At 49.5% G+C, this 15,988-nt stretch overlaps 1 protein-coding gene across 10 annotated transcripts in view; it reads right to left on the reverse strand.

The window, feature by feature from the left end:
* SIPA1L3 (signal induced proliferation associated 1 like 3) overlaps nt 1-15,988 on the reverse strand; it is a 218,067-nt gene that overhangs the window by 12,279 nt on the left and 189,800 nt on the right. For all 10 annotated transcript variants that reach the window (XM_019751424.3, XM_019751421.3, XM_019751429.3 and 7 more), the window contains 2 exons: nt 10,173-10,394; nt 643-808 (listed from right to left, as the gene is read on the reverse strand). In XM_019751424.3, coding sequence (XP_019606983.3) covers nt 643-808; nt 10,173-10,394 — 388 coding nt within the window. The remainder of the gene's footprint in view (nt 1-642; nt 809-10,172; nt 10,395-15,988) is intronic.

The raw sequence follows: 15,988 nt of genomic DNA on the forward strand, positions 1-15,988 counted from the left end.
CATCCTGATTTTCCCCTGGGGATTCCTCCTCCCCCCACTTGTAGCCCACCTGGTTCTGGAGGGCCAACTCTACCCTCCAGCCTCACGTAAGGTTAGGGAAGGCAGTGTGACCCAAGCTGGACCAGTGAGAGCCAGTCACTGCTGGGGACCACTGGGGACAGACTGCTGTCTTCCTCCAGTGCTGTGGGCTACAGGTTAGAGCCCTGGAAAGACTGGGGCCACCTCAGTCCCCACAGAGAGTACCTACTCGAGAGCATGGCCAATCGGGGTAGGCGGGGACAAGGTGAGAGGGGTCAAGGACTGCTGTTTTGGCCCCTGGGAGCCCCGCCTCCACCCTTGGTCCATGCAGTTGAGGAGGTGGGGTCTGCTCCCACCCTGGGCTCCATGAGAAGGATGTGAGCACCTATAAGAGCATCCTTTCCAGTCACACAAGGCCCTCTAGTGTGGAGTAATCCCGTGTGCCTGCTTTACACTGAGCTCCTGTCCCTGACCAATGTGATGTCCTGACTGCTGGCCACAAAGCCAATACAGCCAAACAGGGCTGGCAGGGGCTGAAGGCCGAGGCCCCTGCAGGAAGTGGCTGGAGTGACCGCAGGGAGGCCCGTCCCCCTCCCTCGCCCTCCCACGCAGCCCACTACGCACGCCCGCATCTCTCTCCTGGTCTGGCGCCAGGTTGTCCATGATGATGAGCTTCTTCAGGTCGTCCTCGATGGTGGACTTGTAGTTCTTCCGTGGGGAGCGGAGGTCGCGGAGGGATGCCCTCAAGCGCGGCTGCCCAAAGACATTTTTCGTGTTGGTGTCCACCTGCCTAGAACGAGAGGCTCAGGGTCAGAGGGGCTGCTCCTCAAAGCTGTCCCAACTCGCCATCACGGGGCGAGTGCCGCAACCTCCTGGACCTCACCTGGCACGAGTGTGACAGAAGAGGGGCCGCTTTTGTTCTCCATTCAACAAGCCCCACAAATACTTCCTGGGAACCTACCCTGTGCCATGCCTGCTCCAGGTGGGGGTGCAGCAGTGAACATGGAACTGACCTTCAGTTGGGGAGCCAGACGATGAGCAATAAACACAGAGATCCCAGAAGGTGAGGTAGAGAGAGTTGTGCTCAAGGATAAAAATAAAGCCAGGAAAAGGGATGGGGATGACGGGGACGGAGGGTGGCTTTTCTGAGGGGGGACATCTGAGCAGGAGCTGGAGGGAGGAAGGTAGAAGCGAACAGCAAGTGTTGGGATGTGAGGGAGGACACGGCTTGCTGAGCCTGCGGAATGGAGGCACAGCCTGTGAGTGGAAGAATCAGGATTCCTGCCCCGGCCACCAGGCAGGGCAGAGTGGAGTGAGGGAGGGCAGGGTGGTGGGAGGAGAGGTCTGGGAGGGTCCCGGCAGACTGCGGGAGCTCATGAGCCACCGTGGGGACTTGGATGGCACATGGGGAAACTCTGTGGTTCTGAGCTGGCGAGTGCTAGGTCCTGGTATGCGTTTTAGAAGGATCACTCTGGTTGTTGGACAGAAAAGTGACCCTCTTGGAGGTGGGGACAAGAGTGGGAGCAGGAAGACAGTGAGGAAGCTCCTGCAGTTGGTCAGGTGAGAAATGAGGGTGGCCCAGACCAGGGCTTCCAGCCACAGAACAGGGATAGGGCCTCTCAGAGGGAGAAGCCCTCAGTGGGACCAGTCCCTATGGACAAGTGCAGGGCCACAGGCAGCAGACCTCTGGCCTGGGTGCTATAGGGGCTGTCATCAGATCTCCCTAGCCTCGGTTTCCTTATCTGTCACCTGGGGTAAGAGAATTCACGCACCATGAGGTGACTGGGAGGGTCCAGAGACGAGGAACCTCACCCTGGGCAGGGGGCTGGAGCCCCGACTCTACTGTCCACACGTTTCTACTTGGCTCCCAATTCCAGAAGTCGGGTCACTCTGATCACCACCCTTTTCTGAAGCAGTCCCAAAGCTGACCCCGCATTGCCTTCCAGAACATTCTGTGGTCTAAAAGACACTGAGGCACAGCCTGGGGTTAAAAGCAGGAGCCTGGAGGCGGACAGGCCTAGGTTTGAGTCCTGGCTCTGCTTCCTCCTGCTGTGGGGCCCAGGGCACATCCCACCACCTCTGATCCTTGGTTTGCTCGTCAAGAAAACATGCTGACCTCACAGCACTGTGGGGTTTGCTGCAAAGCACTTGTCCAGTACCTGCCACAGAGCAGATGCTTGGGAAGTGAAGGCTGCCATTGGAACAGTTTGCCTGAGGCTGACCAGCACCCTGAGCTGCACACCGCTCTGTTGCTCCCTTGCTCCCGCTGCCGGCTCCACAGGCCACCATCCCACTGCTCCCTGGCCCTCCCCTGGGACTCTGTGTCCTCCACTCCAAGGACTTCCCCTGAGGCCTCCTCCTGCCTTCTGATTCTGGTCTAGCCTTTGGGCTCAGGTCTTACTTCCCTGGTGAAAACTGGGTCCCTGACATGAGGTGTTGTCACACCCAGGAGAGAAAAAGTAACAGCTAACAGGAGCACAGCCCTCACCGTGCAGCAGGCACCGTCTACCATCCCAGGACTCCAGTACATCCCAGTCCACGAGCTGTTAACTCTGCATGGCAGCCCTCCCCAGGAGCCACTGTCACTATTGCCCTCATTGTAAAGATGGGAAACTGAGGCCCAGCCTGTGAGTGGAAGAATCAGGATTCCTGCCCAGGCCACGAGGCTGCAGAGCCTACAGGCGTGACTCTGTGCTCAGGTGCCATGTTTATATCATAGAAATGACATGTACAAAGACGTATGGTGTGTGAAACATAATCACATTTGGTAAAAAATATACACTTTTATATGCAGAAAAAAAATTCTGGAAAAAATGATGAACAGTGATTACCTCTGGGAAGTGGGGTCCTTAGAAGGTAGAAAAATGGACTTTTACTTTTCATCTTATACCCTTGTGAACTGCCTGAATTTATTTTACCATAATCATGTGTTATAATAACAATAATAGTAAAAACTAGTTTTTAAAAAACTGACATCTAGACTTCATCATTTTGTAACTTAAGAAAGTGAAAAAAAGTCTTTGAACCCTTGAAGAAATAAAATGTCTTGGGCTCCTGAGGATTTTGAAATCTATATTTTCTTTCTCATTTTCTCAGCTGCCAGCTCTGGGATTTTAACAACGAAAGGAAGAGAGGGTGGCAAGTTTTTTTCTTTTTTTTTTTGTTAGGTCATATTCCTCCCCAAATTAGAATTCCAGGTCTAGGGTAATTCTGGCTCCATTAAAGTGTTCTCTGGGCAAATGAAAGCTTTAGATCCAAGAGCAAAACAGAAAAAGAGACATACCCCAAAGCGTAAAATGTTTCTCCACGGGAACTGGAAGGGGACTTGCCCATCCTCCTTCCCTTCAGATTTCCCCATTTCCCAGAATGTCCTGCATGGGGGAGCATGTGACTCAGTGCAAGGCATGCCACATGCTGTGCCCATCAACCCCGGAGAGGGAGCAGGCTGAGCCTTCAGTTCGTCTACCACGAGACCGAGACCGGGGCATTGCCCACAAGGCTCTCTCCTCTGAGAGGGGTGTAAAAAGAGCTGCTGAAAACTTTAACACGCGCTCTCTCTTTCCACCCTAGGAGTCCTACTTCTGGGAGTGTGCCCTTCAGAACAGCCTCCGTCAGCCCAAGCGCGCCAAGCGCGTATGGGGACGCTTCGTGCAGTCCTGTCTGTGGAGCAAACACAGGAGCAGCCAGCAGGGGAAGGGCGAGGCCCCCACTAATACCATGTAGCTGCTAAAGAGAAGTGGAGTTGATCCACCCGACATGGGAAGAGGTTCTCCCAGACAGGTCACGGGAATAAAGAACAGTGTATATAGTGTGAAGTCATTTTTAGAAAACAAAACTCACACACAGCTTAGCTCCCTATATTGAAGTTCACCAAACTCTCAGCTCTAAAACTGGATTGGGGGGTGGGGTTCACTTTCTAAAAAACATTCCTTGCCACAGCCCTCAAGGTCCCAAACAATCTGCCCCCCTCGCCCCTCACCTTCATCTCCTTCCATACAGGCCTCCCAATGTTCCTTAAACATACCAGGCGTGTTCCTGTCTCAGGGCCTTTGCACTGAGTGTTCCGTCTGCTTAGGGCGCCCTCCTAGCATTCCTCATGAATGGCAGTTTCTCGTCCATCCAGCTTAGCTCAAATGTTACCGCCTCCGAGAGGCCTCCCTGAGCATTTAACCTTCTGCTGCTCCTTCCCAGCCTCAGTGCGCTCGATCCCGCAATCCTGTGCTACTTCTTTACTGCATTAACTCATGAGGAGCTGTCGCGTGCACTGTGCATTTGCGGACCCCCTCGTCCCACCTCACCTGCAGCCTCTGCATTGTCCCCAGTGTTAGGAACAAGGCCTGCCACACTACAGGCAGTTCAGTGTGTACCATACGGAACCAACCTTCCACCCAACCAATCTCCCTACTTATTTTCTTCCTTCCTCCCTCCCTCCCTCCCTTCTCTTCCTTCCTTTTACAACAAGCTTAAATGACTATTATTATTATTTGTTTAAAAGCACGGTCTTTTTATTTATTTATTTATTTATTTATTTATTTACTTAAGGAGGGCGCAACTCACACTGGCCCATGCGGGGATTGAACCGGCTACCGTGGTGTTATCAGCACCACACTCTAACCAACTGAGCTAACCGGCCACCCTTAAATGACTTTTATAAAACAGAAAAAAGTGTAGAGATACTTTGTAAAGGAAGCCAAAAGAACATGAGTATTCCTTCCCCACTCTCTGTGTTCATTTACTAAAATTCCCTTCCCAGCTCCCAGGACCACAAGGACTAACGGCCCATTCCTGATTCTGCAGTGGGAGGTGGCTTGCCGGAAATAATCATGCTAGAACTTTGTCCCCAACCCTCAACTCTGCCCGTCTCATCTGCTGCAGGTTTCATGGCCTGATACTATTAGTGGTGGCCTGCCATGACACATCTGAAGGGAAAAAGTACAATCAAAATTCAATTTGGAGAGTCAAATTGATCGTTTTTGCTCTTACCTCTCTTTCTTCTGGAAGAATTTCCTTACGTATTCTCTACATTGCAAATTCTAGGCAATAATGTAGAATGGAATTAATTCCAGGTTAAAAAAAACCCACACCAAACTGGGCTGGTACAGCTTGAATCTTTTTCCTTTTTCTCAAGATCTCTGGTCTCCATAACTGTCAAAACCTAATGACCTATGAGGAAAAATGGACTGCTCTCTGACCTTTGAAAAGAATGAGATCACCTTCTATTTGCTAATATGGAACTGCCACTAAACTATCTGAAGAGAAAAGAGCAAGTGCTAAAGGCATAAGTGCAGAGACAGGAGGTGACCGCAGTGATAAAGAAAAGGGGGAGCAAGGGAAGCGCACACAATCCCATGTGCTTGGTCAAGTTAGTCACATTTCTGGAAGGATGCAGAAAAAAGGAAACAATGGTTGCCTCTGGGGAGGGGAACTGGATGGCTTGGGGCCAGGGAAGGGAGAGGCTGTTTTTACTGCAAACCTTTTGTACTAGTATTTTTTTTTTAAACGCTGTGCTTGTTTTATGTTTCAAAACAGAAATGAAGAAAACATCCAGAAGGATGTACCTTCTTCTCAAGGTTCTGACCGGCAGCACTGGGCAGAATCTCTAATTTGCCCACATTGTCTGAACTTGGATTGTGTCATGTTGTGGAATTAAACCACTCGTATATTAGAAAAGAAAAAGACGGAAAAATTACAAAGAAGGCTGTACAGTTAGGACCCAGACAACAGGGACTTCTTTTTCCTGTGTTAGAAGGGCCAGAAGTGGAAAGCGACCAAAGGCTCCAACTTGGCTGGGCCTGATCCCAGCTCACTTGGCGTTCTGGCCTCCAAATGGGGCGGCTCCCTCAGGGCCAGGTTAATTAAGCTAATTAGCACCACTGTCAGCCTGCCTGAGCTGGGGGTTCTGCCAATGAGCTGGCTGGCGAGGACATTTACGGGTCTGTACCTCAAGCGCAGGGGAAGTTTCCTAGAAGAATAGCTGGGAGAGGCCCGGGGGAATGGGGGGCAATCCTGCTACGGGGTGGGGGTGTCGGGGAAAGGCATTCCCCTGCTCCTTCTGTGGCTGCACTGTTGGACCCAGGGGCCCTGAATCTGAGAAAGAAGGGTTCCCAAATGCCAGATGCCAACCACCAGATGGCCAGGTCTGTCGGCCCAGCCAATAATCGCGGGACACTTCCCTATGACTCACTGAAGCCTCAAGCCACCTCTGGCATACAGGCACTCCTGTCTTTGACTTTTAAGGCTGGGGAAACTGAGGCACAGTGCACTGAGGACGCCCAGAACCCACGTCGGCCTGATGTTGAGCCACCCTAAGATTCACGCATGAAGAAAGCAGTGCTCAGTGTGCACAGATTGTGGTACCAGTGGCTCCTGGTGATGTGGTCCCTCCGGGGCAGGTGTGTCTTGTGGGGCTGCATTCACGCCTCTCAGGAACATACTACCATCACCTCACTCTACAGGTGAGCGACACGGTGACAGTGCAGCTAGATGTGAACTGAGGTGGTCTGAGGTGCTCACCTCCTGAGCACTCACTCTCTCCCAGGGCCTGGGCGGCCCTTCACACACGTTATTTCATCTCATCACCTTAGTGAGGCAGGGCTGCCCCTCTTATGGATGAGGACGCTCGGGGCCTGGGCCCTGGGGCATGACCCAGGGCTTGCCCTCCTAATCACCACTCCACAGGTCAGGCAACAACATAGGCTGTTTCCCAGGGCCTGAGGGACAGGGGACAGCAGCCAGGGGCCTAAACACATGAATCTCATAACAACCCTATGTGGCGGGGCTGACCCTCCGAACAGTCAGAGATAAGTACTGTCAGCGTGGCTGTTTCCTGGAAGAGCAGATGCCTGTTCTTGGCTGTGTCAGCCTTGTGAGGAGTCTCAGGATGGCCAAGCGGCCACTAGCTTGTAAGGTCAGTGCCAACCCTTTAGTTGGGTCAAGACCAGACTGCTGGGGCGGAGGTGCCCATGATGGCTGGGAGGCAGGGCTGAGGGCGGCTGCCTGCGTCTCTTACTCTGTGGGACTCCAGCCTGGCCTCCTCTGTCAGCTCGGAATGCCACTGGCCTAATGATCCCCTCACCTGCTAAGCCCTGTGCAGCTTGAACTCAGTGCTGGGGGGCCTCACATGGATTAATTCAGTAAGTCTTCACAAATACCCTGAGGTGGGGACAACTGTGATCCCAGTTTAAAGAGAGGGAAACTGAGGGGTTAAGGAGGAGGTCAGCAGCCAATGAGGGATTCCTGCTGCGACCCCCATGCTGTTCTGCTCCTCTAAAGGTTGGGAGAGGGCAGGCCAATGAACTAAGGATCCTGGGACAAAGTGGTCAAAACAGGGCTGTCTGGCCCTGTCCTAGGCAGGGCTGGGGCCTGCAACAGAAGGGCTGAGTGCGAGGGACCTACATTGATTGATACCTGCTCTGCCAAGTATTGCTGAAGGCCCTCGACCTGCATTAACTTGTTTAATCCTCACGACAGAACCATGAGGTGTAGCTACTTAGCATCCTAATCTCCAGATGAGGAAAACTGAGGTACAGATTGGTTAAGTCAATTACCAAATTCATTCGGTTGGTTAAGGTTAATCACTGCAAATATTATGATTGTTGGTTTTGTAATTTTTTGTCCCACACGGTCATCAAATATTATGAACTCATTCCCCCAGGAGTAATTACCAAATCTATTACAGTTCTTTGCCTCGTTTTCCATTGATTCTGGTCAGAGACCTCTAACACATTAAAAGCAACATGACTGAGACTGTGCTTCTTTCAGAGGAATGATAATAGTCACGGCCACCACAGGGAGCCCCGCCTTTCAGCCACGCTGCCCACTCGGGCTATGCAGACTTAGCCCCACTAATCTTGCTGGCTACCCCACGAGAAGGATCCTATTCTTACCCCCATTTCCAGATGAGGAAACTGAGGCACAATTAGAAGTACCTAGCTCAGATCACCCAGCTAAGAAGTGGCAGAGCCAGGACTCATGCCCAGCAAGATAACTAACAGAGCATCTCTTCATGTGAGAAGCTCAAGGAGGACACGCATCCAAGGCAGGGCACGTGCTTTCCTGTGGGGGAAAACAGGCAGTAAAACAGAAAAATGTGACAGAATGATGATGGCAGGGGCTATGGAAGGCTGAGAAGGCCCATTTGAGGAGGTGGCAGTCAACTGAGCCCCTCTGGAGCCAGCCAGAAGATCTGGGGGGAAGGGCACCTCAGGCAGTGGAGAGCCTCTGCAGAAGTACTGAGGTCGGCTTGTACTTGGCAAGTTTGAGGAGCGGCAAGTGTGGCTGGAGGGGAGTGAGTGATGGGGAGAGTGGGTGGGAAGAGATGAGGGCAGAAGGGCGAGGGGGCAGACTGTGCAGGGTCTGGGCAGGAGTTTGGGCAAAGCATATGGTACACTGATGCCTGGTACGAAATATCTGCTCAGTAAACATGAGCCTTCATCATTAATCCTGGGAGCAAGAAGCCGCCGGCGGTTTTAATCAAGGGAACGGAGGATGAGAACCTGGTTTTCAGAGCACCCAGGCCAGCGGTGAGGTTCGTGAACTGGATTCTCAGTGTGAGCTCAGCAGGCTCACCTGCCTGCCACCATCTCCAGGAACACTGCTTCTGTCACTTGATAACTCTGTCCTCATGAGCTCTGGGTCATCCACACATTTGAATGGCTCCATCCAGGTCAGGAAAGACAATTTTACAAACAGGATGGAGGAGGGCAGATCTGTTCACACCCAACAGAAGAGCGTTGGGCCAGGACTCCCAAGCTCCAATCCAAGTTCCATCCCTTAGCAGCTGTTTCTCTGAGCCTCAGTTGCCTCATCTGTAAAGTGGGTTCACCTCACGGAGCTCTTGTGAGGATTCAGTGAATTAATTCACGTACAAAAGCTAAGACCCGAGATGGGCATACAATGAGTAATCCATAAATGTTAGATATCATATTTGCTTACCTCAAAAACACAAAAACCCTTTAACTGCATACTCCTCTCTTGCTTTACAGCAAAACGCCTCCAACAAGCTACATATACAGCTGCCTCCAATTCTGCCTTATCCTCTCCTGCACCCTCGAGTCACCTCCCTGAGGCTCAACCCAACACTCTAGTCTTTGGTGGCTCCCAGTCCGTCACCCTTGGGCTCCCAGGACCCCACATGTGCCCAAGCTCCCCTCACATACTTTGAACCTGGCAGGGCCTCAGGCCCAGTCCTACACCTCCCCTCTCTCTACCCACACTCACGGCCACAGTGAGCAACTCCAGCTTTGTGCTTTTATGCTGACGACACCCAAATTTCTCTCTCCAGCCTGACCTTTCCTCGGAGCCCCCGACTCCTTACCTGACTGGCTCCTCAGTTTTCTGCATATCAGAAACATAACCCACCGGGCCTGAGGCCCGGAGCTCTCCCATAAGCCTGCTCCTCGCTCAGTCCCATCTCAGCTCAAGGCAAATCTACCCTTCTGGCTATAAGACCTGCTGTCATCTTCCACCTCCCTCTCTCAAACCGCGGCCCATCTGCTCCCATTTCAGAGACTCTATCCCAAAGCGCCCTGCCTCCCTCCTTGGCCTCCACCCTGTTCTCGCGTCTCGGACCATCACAGCAGCGACTCCCTGGTCCCTGATCCTCACAGGCCCTGCCCCACATGCAGCCACAGGGACCCTGGGGACACCCGATTTAGATCATGTCCCTCATCTGCTCCACACCCTCCCATGGTGCCACCTCGCTTACAGCAGATGCCCAGGCCTTTGCGGGTGGCCCATAAGACACTCCACGATCAGTTCTCAGACCCTCTCTGACTTCATGTGCTCACACTGTTGCAGCCACACCAGCCTTCCTCCCGTAGACCAAGCACACTCCTGCCTCAGGGTCTTTGCAGTTGCTATTCCTTCTGTCTGGAATGTTCTTGATCCAGATACCACACAGTGCTAGCCACCATTTGACCTACTGCATGCTCTTCTTAGTTATCCTATTTGTTGTCTGTCTCCCTAAAATGTCAGCTCCCTGGGGCGGGGGTGGTGTCTTTGTTCCCTTATTCATAGTTGTGTTCACATGTGTTCACAGTGTGTACACTGGCACAGAATCCTGATGAATGAGTGATTAAGGTGTTAACCTCTTCCTTGCCCCGAGACGCCCCGCTTGGCTCTGGCAGTGCCTCATTGGGTGTCCAGGCACTTACTTCTTTGGGTCAGTGAAGGGGAGCGGCCGTGGTGGGGGCTCGTCCGTCCTCTTCCACCCTGTTGGGTGCTTATTGCGCACAGGCTGCTTGGAGAAGAAGGATTTGGGGACGGAGGCGGAGAGCTGGAAAGGACTGGACTGGGCCAGCTGTGAGGGCCGAGGAGTCTCTGTGCTGGCAGTCTTGTAAACCTGAGCGGGGTAGCCAGCCCTTGAGTTCATGTCACTGCGAAGTAAAAACGAAAGAAATAATCAAAATCACCCCGCATTTCACAAAACTGATCTGTTTAAATTTACTCTTGGGAAATAAGAAAATTTATTCACACAAGAGAGACACAAACACATTACTGCTGTGAAAAATTCTAAAGGTAAAGCTGCCTGCACAGCCCCCAATCCCACTCTAGGAATGCCCTTCTAGCACATTTGGTATCTCTATGGGAATCTTAAAAAGTCATCCCCTGGGGGTGGACGATCCCCACGGTGAGATTCCATCTGCTGGGCACAACCTATACATCTGGAGGTTGGGGTCCCGCCTGCCTTTTTAGAGGCAACCAAGGCTCACAGTTTGCTCTACTGTCTTCTTAACCTTTTCCCATGCATTACAAATATACATGTGTATACAATCAGAGAAATAGGACCTTTTTTGGGAGGTGGGTGGGTGAGAGAATTATGTTTTTATGTAACTGGGATTCTGTTAATACATTGCTGTGTATAACCTGTGGGGTTTTTTGTAAAACTTAAAATGTACCTTCTTATGTAGCCTCTTCACTCAAAAAAAATTTTAAGGCATCTAGTACACATCAGACATATTTCAGCTGAACTAATCTAAAACCACAGCTCAATATCCCAAATGCTGAATTATTGTGGAATTAATGCTACAATGAACCTCATGCTATTAACCAGGAGCCAACTCTTGGGAACCCAACTGCTTACCTCACTGAGGCAAAGCAACTTTTAAAACTTTTTAATAAAATTCTAATTCTACTTCAAGTAAGAACCATTTAATGAGAAAAATTAATGCCCTTGGAGTGTAAGTCAATAAATTCTTCTGGAAGGTCAATTTAGCAATGTTAAGGGGTGGGACTCTTGACTGTGGCCGAATGAGGAGACTGGCAAATCCTCTCCGTGCAAAACACAAAATTGACAAAAACAACCATTTCATCACTCTGGAAATTGACCAAGGGTATACAACGATCCAAGAATCATTTATGCTTAAAAACTGCTGAATTTCAAGTAAGAACATTGGGAATCTGTGGCATTTTGGCCTGGGGCTCCTCCCAACCCTCTGCCCTGCTCAGTGAGCAAGGAAGTTCTGCCACAGCGGAATCTTTGGGACAATGTCAACTATACCAACATATGTGCACCAAGAGTTTCAGGAGAAGAAGAGAGAAAGGGACAGAAGAAAGATTTGAAGAAATAATGGCTGAAAACCCCCAAATTTGATGAAAAACATTCATTTATACATCTAAGAAGCTCACCAAACTCCAAGTAGCTTAAATACAAAGACATTCACACCCAGAAAACAGCTGAAGGTCAAACACTAAGATAAAAATCTTGAAAGCATTAATAGAAAAAGGATTTGTCACACAGAGAGTAACAGCAATACAATGAAACAATGGAATATTTTCAAAGTGCTGAAAAAAAAAAAAGAACTGTCAACCGAGAATTCTACACCCAGCAAAACTATCCTTTACAAATGAAGGCAAAACAAAGATGTTCCCAGATAAATAAAGACCGAGAAAATTCATTGCTAGCACATCTGCCTAGCAAATAATAAAAGTCCTCGGGTTGAAAGAAAATGACTGCAGATGGTGACCTGAATCCATATGGGGAAATTAAGGGTCGAAGATAGTAAATTTCTGGGTTAGAATACAAGATTCTGTTAATGTATGTTTTCTTATTTCTTCTCCAACTTCTTTAAAGACATAAGTTAAGCAAGGCAATGATAATACTACTTTATTGTTTGGGTTTAGAACATATATGACAAAATAGCACAAAGGAGGGGAAGAGAATGGGGCTATATTGGAGAAAAGTTTCTGTTTTACTGCAATTCAGTTAGTATTCATCTGAATTACACTGATAAGATGAACACTATAACTAAAAAAATAGTCAAATATCAAGAGGAATCCAAACAGTATACTAAAAACATTTATTTAAAACAAAAGAAGGCAGCAAAGAAAGAACAGAGGAGCAAGAAAAATAGACATATAGAAAACCAAGAGCAAAATGGCAAATGTGAATCCAATCATTATCTATAATTTCATTAAATGTTTAAACACCCCAATCAAAAGGCAGAGATACTCAGACTAGATTAAAAGAAGCAAGCTCTGACTATATACCTATATACGCTTTCTGCAATTTAGCAATGTCTACTAGTTGAGCCAAGGTTGTGCATTGGTAGATGGATGTCCAGGGAGCCACGGAGCATATAACACTGGCAATGGACTCTGTTTGGGGTAGTCAGGAGGGCTTCCCCAAGGAGGCAATGGCTTCTGAGCTGAGAACTGAAGGATGACATTTGACGTCCCAGAAACTCATGCCACAGAAGGCTTGCACAAGTACATGTAAACACTTACAAGGATGGTCATCACAGTGTTGTGTGTAATCAAGTTGGACGTGGACTGAATATCTTTTAATAGGGCATTAACTAGATCATTCCAAGCATACCCATATGATAGAAAACTACGCAGCCAGTGCAAAGAATGAGGTAGATTTCGGTTTGTGGATGAGGACCGATGTCTGAGCTACAGTAAGTGGAAACATGGTGTAAACAGAGGCATGGTGTAAAGCATGCCTCTGCTCTTTTTCTTTTTATAAGGTACATATATTGTGATTGTTTTTTTTTGGCTTTGTCTTTTTTACAAAAAGGAATGTACATTTTTTTCCAAACTGTGGGTCATAAAATCAATCTAATGGCTCTTGACCATTAAAGAAAAAAAACAAAAGAAAGAAAAGAAACAGACTAGTATAAAAACATCAGTGAACATGTGAGGTAAGGATAAGTGGTTTTGTGAAACTTCGTTAGGAATGTCCATTCTGGGTTGTAATGTAAAATGTTTTTCCTGTTTTGGGGAATGGTTAAAAATGTTTGAAAAAACTGGGCTGATACAAGTCTGGAGAAAAATCTCTGGGGGAGTGTACACTAACTGATTATCACTGGAGGTAGTAATGATGGGGTACAGGAACAGAATAAGTCAAATAAAACCATATAAATGGCACAGGGCAAAAAAAGGAAGTGCCATCTGACACCTCAGTCTCCCCCTTTGAAGCAACCTTAGTCCAACCTTTCTTCTTTGAGTACCTGTGCAAACAAGCACATGTGAGTCAGAGGGAGTGCGTATCCTCCCAATTTTTCTTTGTAAATGGCAGCAAAATGGTAAGCTTGTACTGAACCTGGCTTTTTCTTAACAGTATGGTCTACAAATCTCTCTATGTCAGTCCATACGAGCCCCTCTCTCTTCACTGGCTGCAGAGGGTATACTCTATGAATGTATCATAAATGACTTTAACCCTAACTTTTACTTTCTACAGCACATATTTCTCTACCTTGTCATCAGGCATGTTCAACTTCTGTGAGCTGAAAAACATGAGATGATTAAAGAAGAAAGGGAAAAAGGTGAACACCCTTTGTCTGTGTCTGCCAGCCAGCTCCATCCATTACCTCTTTTGATGGGTTCGTTCCCTCTTCAGACCCTGGCGCAGACACTGTGGGTGTCATCCTACTCCCCTCTCACCCTATAAGTAAAGGCTGATTTTACTCATCCCTTGCTTGAGGAAGGTGACCTGTCACCCAGTCCAGGGACAAATCCTGATTAACTGATGGCACTTGTCTGGGATGGGTGTGGAGTGGTCCTGTGATCTATTTCTGGCCAGTCAGATGTTGGGGTGTGTGTGCGTGCATGTGTGTGTGTTGTCTGCTGGGGCGCAGATCTCTGTTAAAAAAATAAACAAAAAACACTTGCAGAAAACATCACTTCCTCTTCCACTGGACACTGTGACTATCTGGGTGAATGACAGTCGCTTTGAGCCTATGAGGAGAGCCAGCCTGTAGGCTGATGGAGGCAGAACAAAAAAAAGGGAAAGAACCTGGGTCCTCGAGTCAATACATTACCCAATTCTGGGGCCTCCCTACCTTGGAACTTCATGTTCTGTGAGCTAAGAGCTTTCTTCCAATTGAGCTGAGACTTTCTGTTACTCGTAGTCAGAGGCACTGCCACAACTGTGTCTGTCTTCACCCTCTCGTATGCAGTGCATCTTGGTCCAGCGCTCTGAGGCAGTGGCCATTCCCACACACCCATGGACCAGGAGCCTCCCCGGTGCCCAGGGCAGGGTGGCGTTCTCATGCGTCTCCCACTCCACAGGGTGAATACTCTTTCTTTCTGAAGTGCCAGCGTGACAGGTGTCCTCCCTGGGCCTCAGCTTTGACACGAACAAGGCAACAGCACCAGGCGGGGGATGAGAACATGGGCCGTGGTGCTCACCTGACCCAGGTTCCAATTCCAGCTCCACCTGACACAACAAGCAACCTTTGCCTGAGTCCCTTCCCTTCAGTGAGCCTGTTTCGTCCTCTGAGAAATGAGGCAACAATAGCACCTGCCACATGAGATCACATGTGCAAAGTGCTCGGCACAAACCGGGGCACTGGGGATGTGCTCCCCGACTGCAGTTATAAAGGGATGTGGTGTGTCCAGGGGCTAAAGGCCTGGGCTCCGGGTTCAGCCAGGACCAGGGTGGGGGCACCCAGAGAGGCTATGCATTTATCCGTGCTATATCCTAAGGGAGCACTGAAGATTTATTTTGTTGGAGTAAAAGGTTCACCAAACAATCTGGAAAACCACAGGCTGGATGGAGAAATCACACAGCTGCATGGGCACGTGCAGCACTCTGGTCTAGATGGGTGGCCTAGGGTGGGCGACAGGCACAAAGGGAGCTGTGCTCCCACCTGCAGGAGGAAGAGCAGTGGCGGGGCAGGTGGTAGTGACAGTGTGACTGCACAGAGCCTGTGAGCACCTCCAGGCCCTGTTCTAAGCAGGTGTCACTTCATTTAGTTGCCCCAGCAGCCCCATGAGGCAGGAACTACCACCATCCCCATGTTTCAAGTGGGGAAACTGAGGCTCAGAGAGATTAAATAACTTGCTCTAAACGACACAGGTGGCATCGGATAGAGCCAGGAAACAAACCCAGGCAGTCTGGCTCAAGAGACACCGATTTTAACCACCAACCTGTATTCTCAATGACAACAGCAGGCACGATAAACACATAGAAGTAACAGAAAACCTAGCAGCAGCTGATATTTTTGGACTGAGGTATGTCTCAGGCCCTGTGCTAAGTACTTTAGTGCATGATGTTGGTTCATCCCTGCTGCCTTAGACCACAGAGCCTATCATTACCCCCATTTTACAGATGAGGAAATGGAACCTGAGAGAAACAAAGTAGCCTGACAGAAATCACACGGTTAGTGGTAGAGCTGTGATCTGGACACAGTCAGAGGCCAGAGCCCAGGAAATAACACTCCTCACCCCGATACCCTGGGTTTAGCCTTTACTGCTGGACCAGTCTTGCCCTCGGTCCCTGGTGTCTGGCTTGAGAGTCCGTCAGTCCCTGCATGTGGCTGGAAGAATGCTCCAGGGTAGGAGCCCTGAGTGCCCACATGCCACCCTGTGGCCTGAGGGCAGAAGAGGCAGGTCTTCAGAGAGTGGAAGCAGAGAGGCTATGGGGTCAAAATTGATGTGGATCCAACCATCCAACCAGTACTGGCCACCTCCAACAAGCACTGCCCACGCCCCATCACAGGGGCCTCCTCCTGCCTACTGCCACCCC

Source organism: Rhinolophus sinicus, chromosome 8 (assembly GCF_057876585.1).
Source record: "Rhinolophus sinicus isolate RSI-liver-muscle chromosome 8, RSI-T2T, whole genome shotgun sequence".
Lineage (NCBI taxonomy): Eukaryota > Metazoa > Chordata > Mammalia > Chiroptera > Rhinolophidae > Rhinolophus > Rhinolophus sinicus.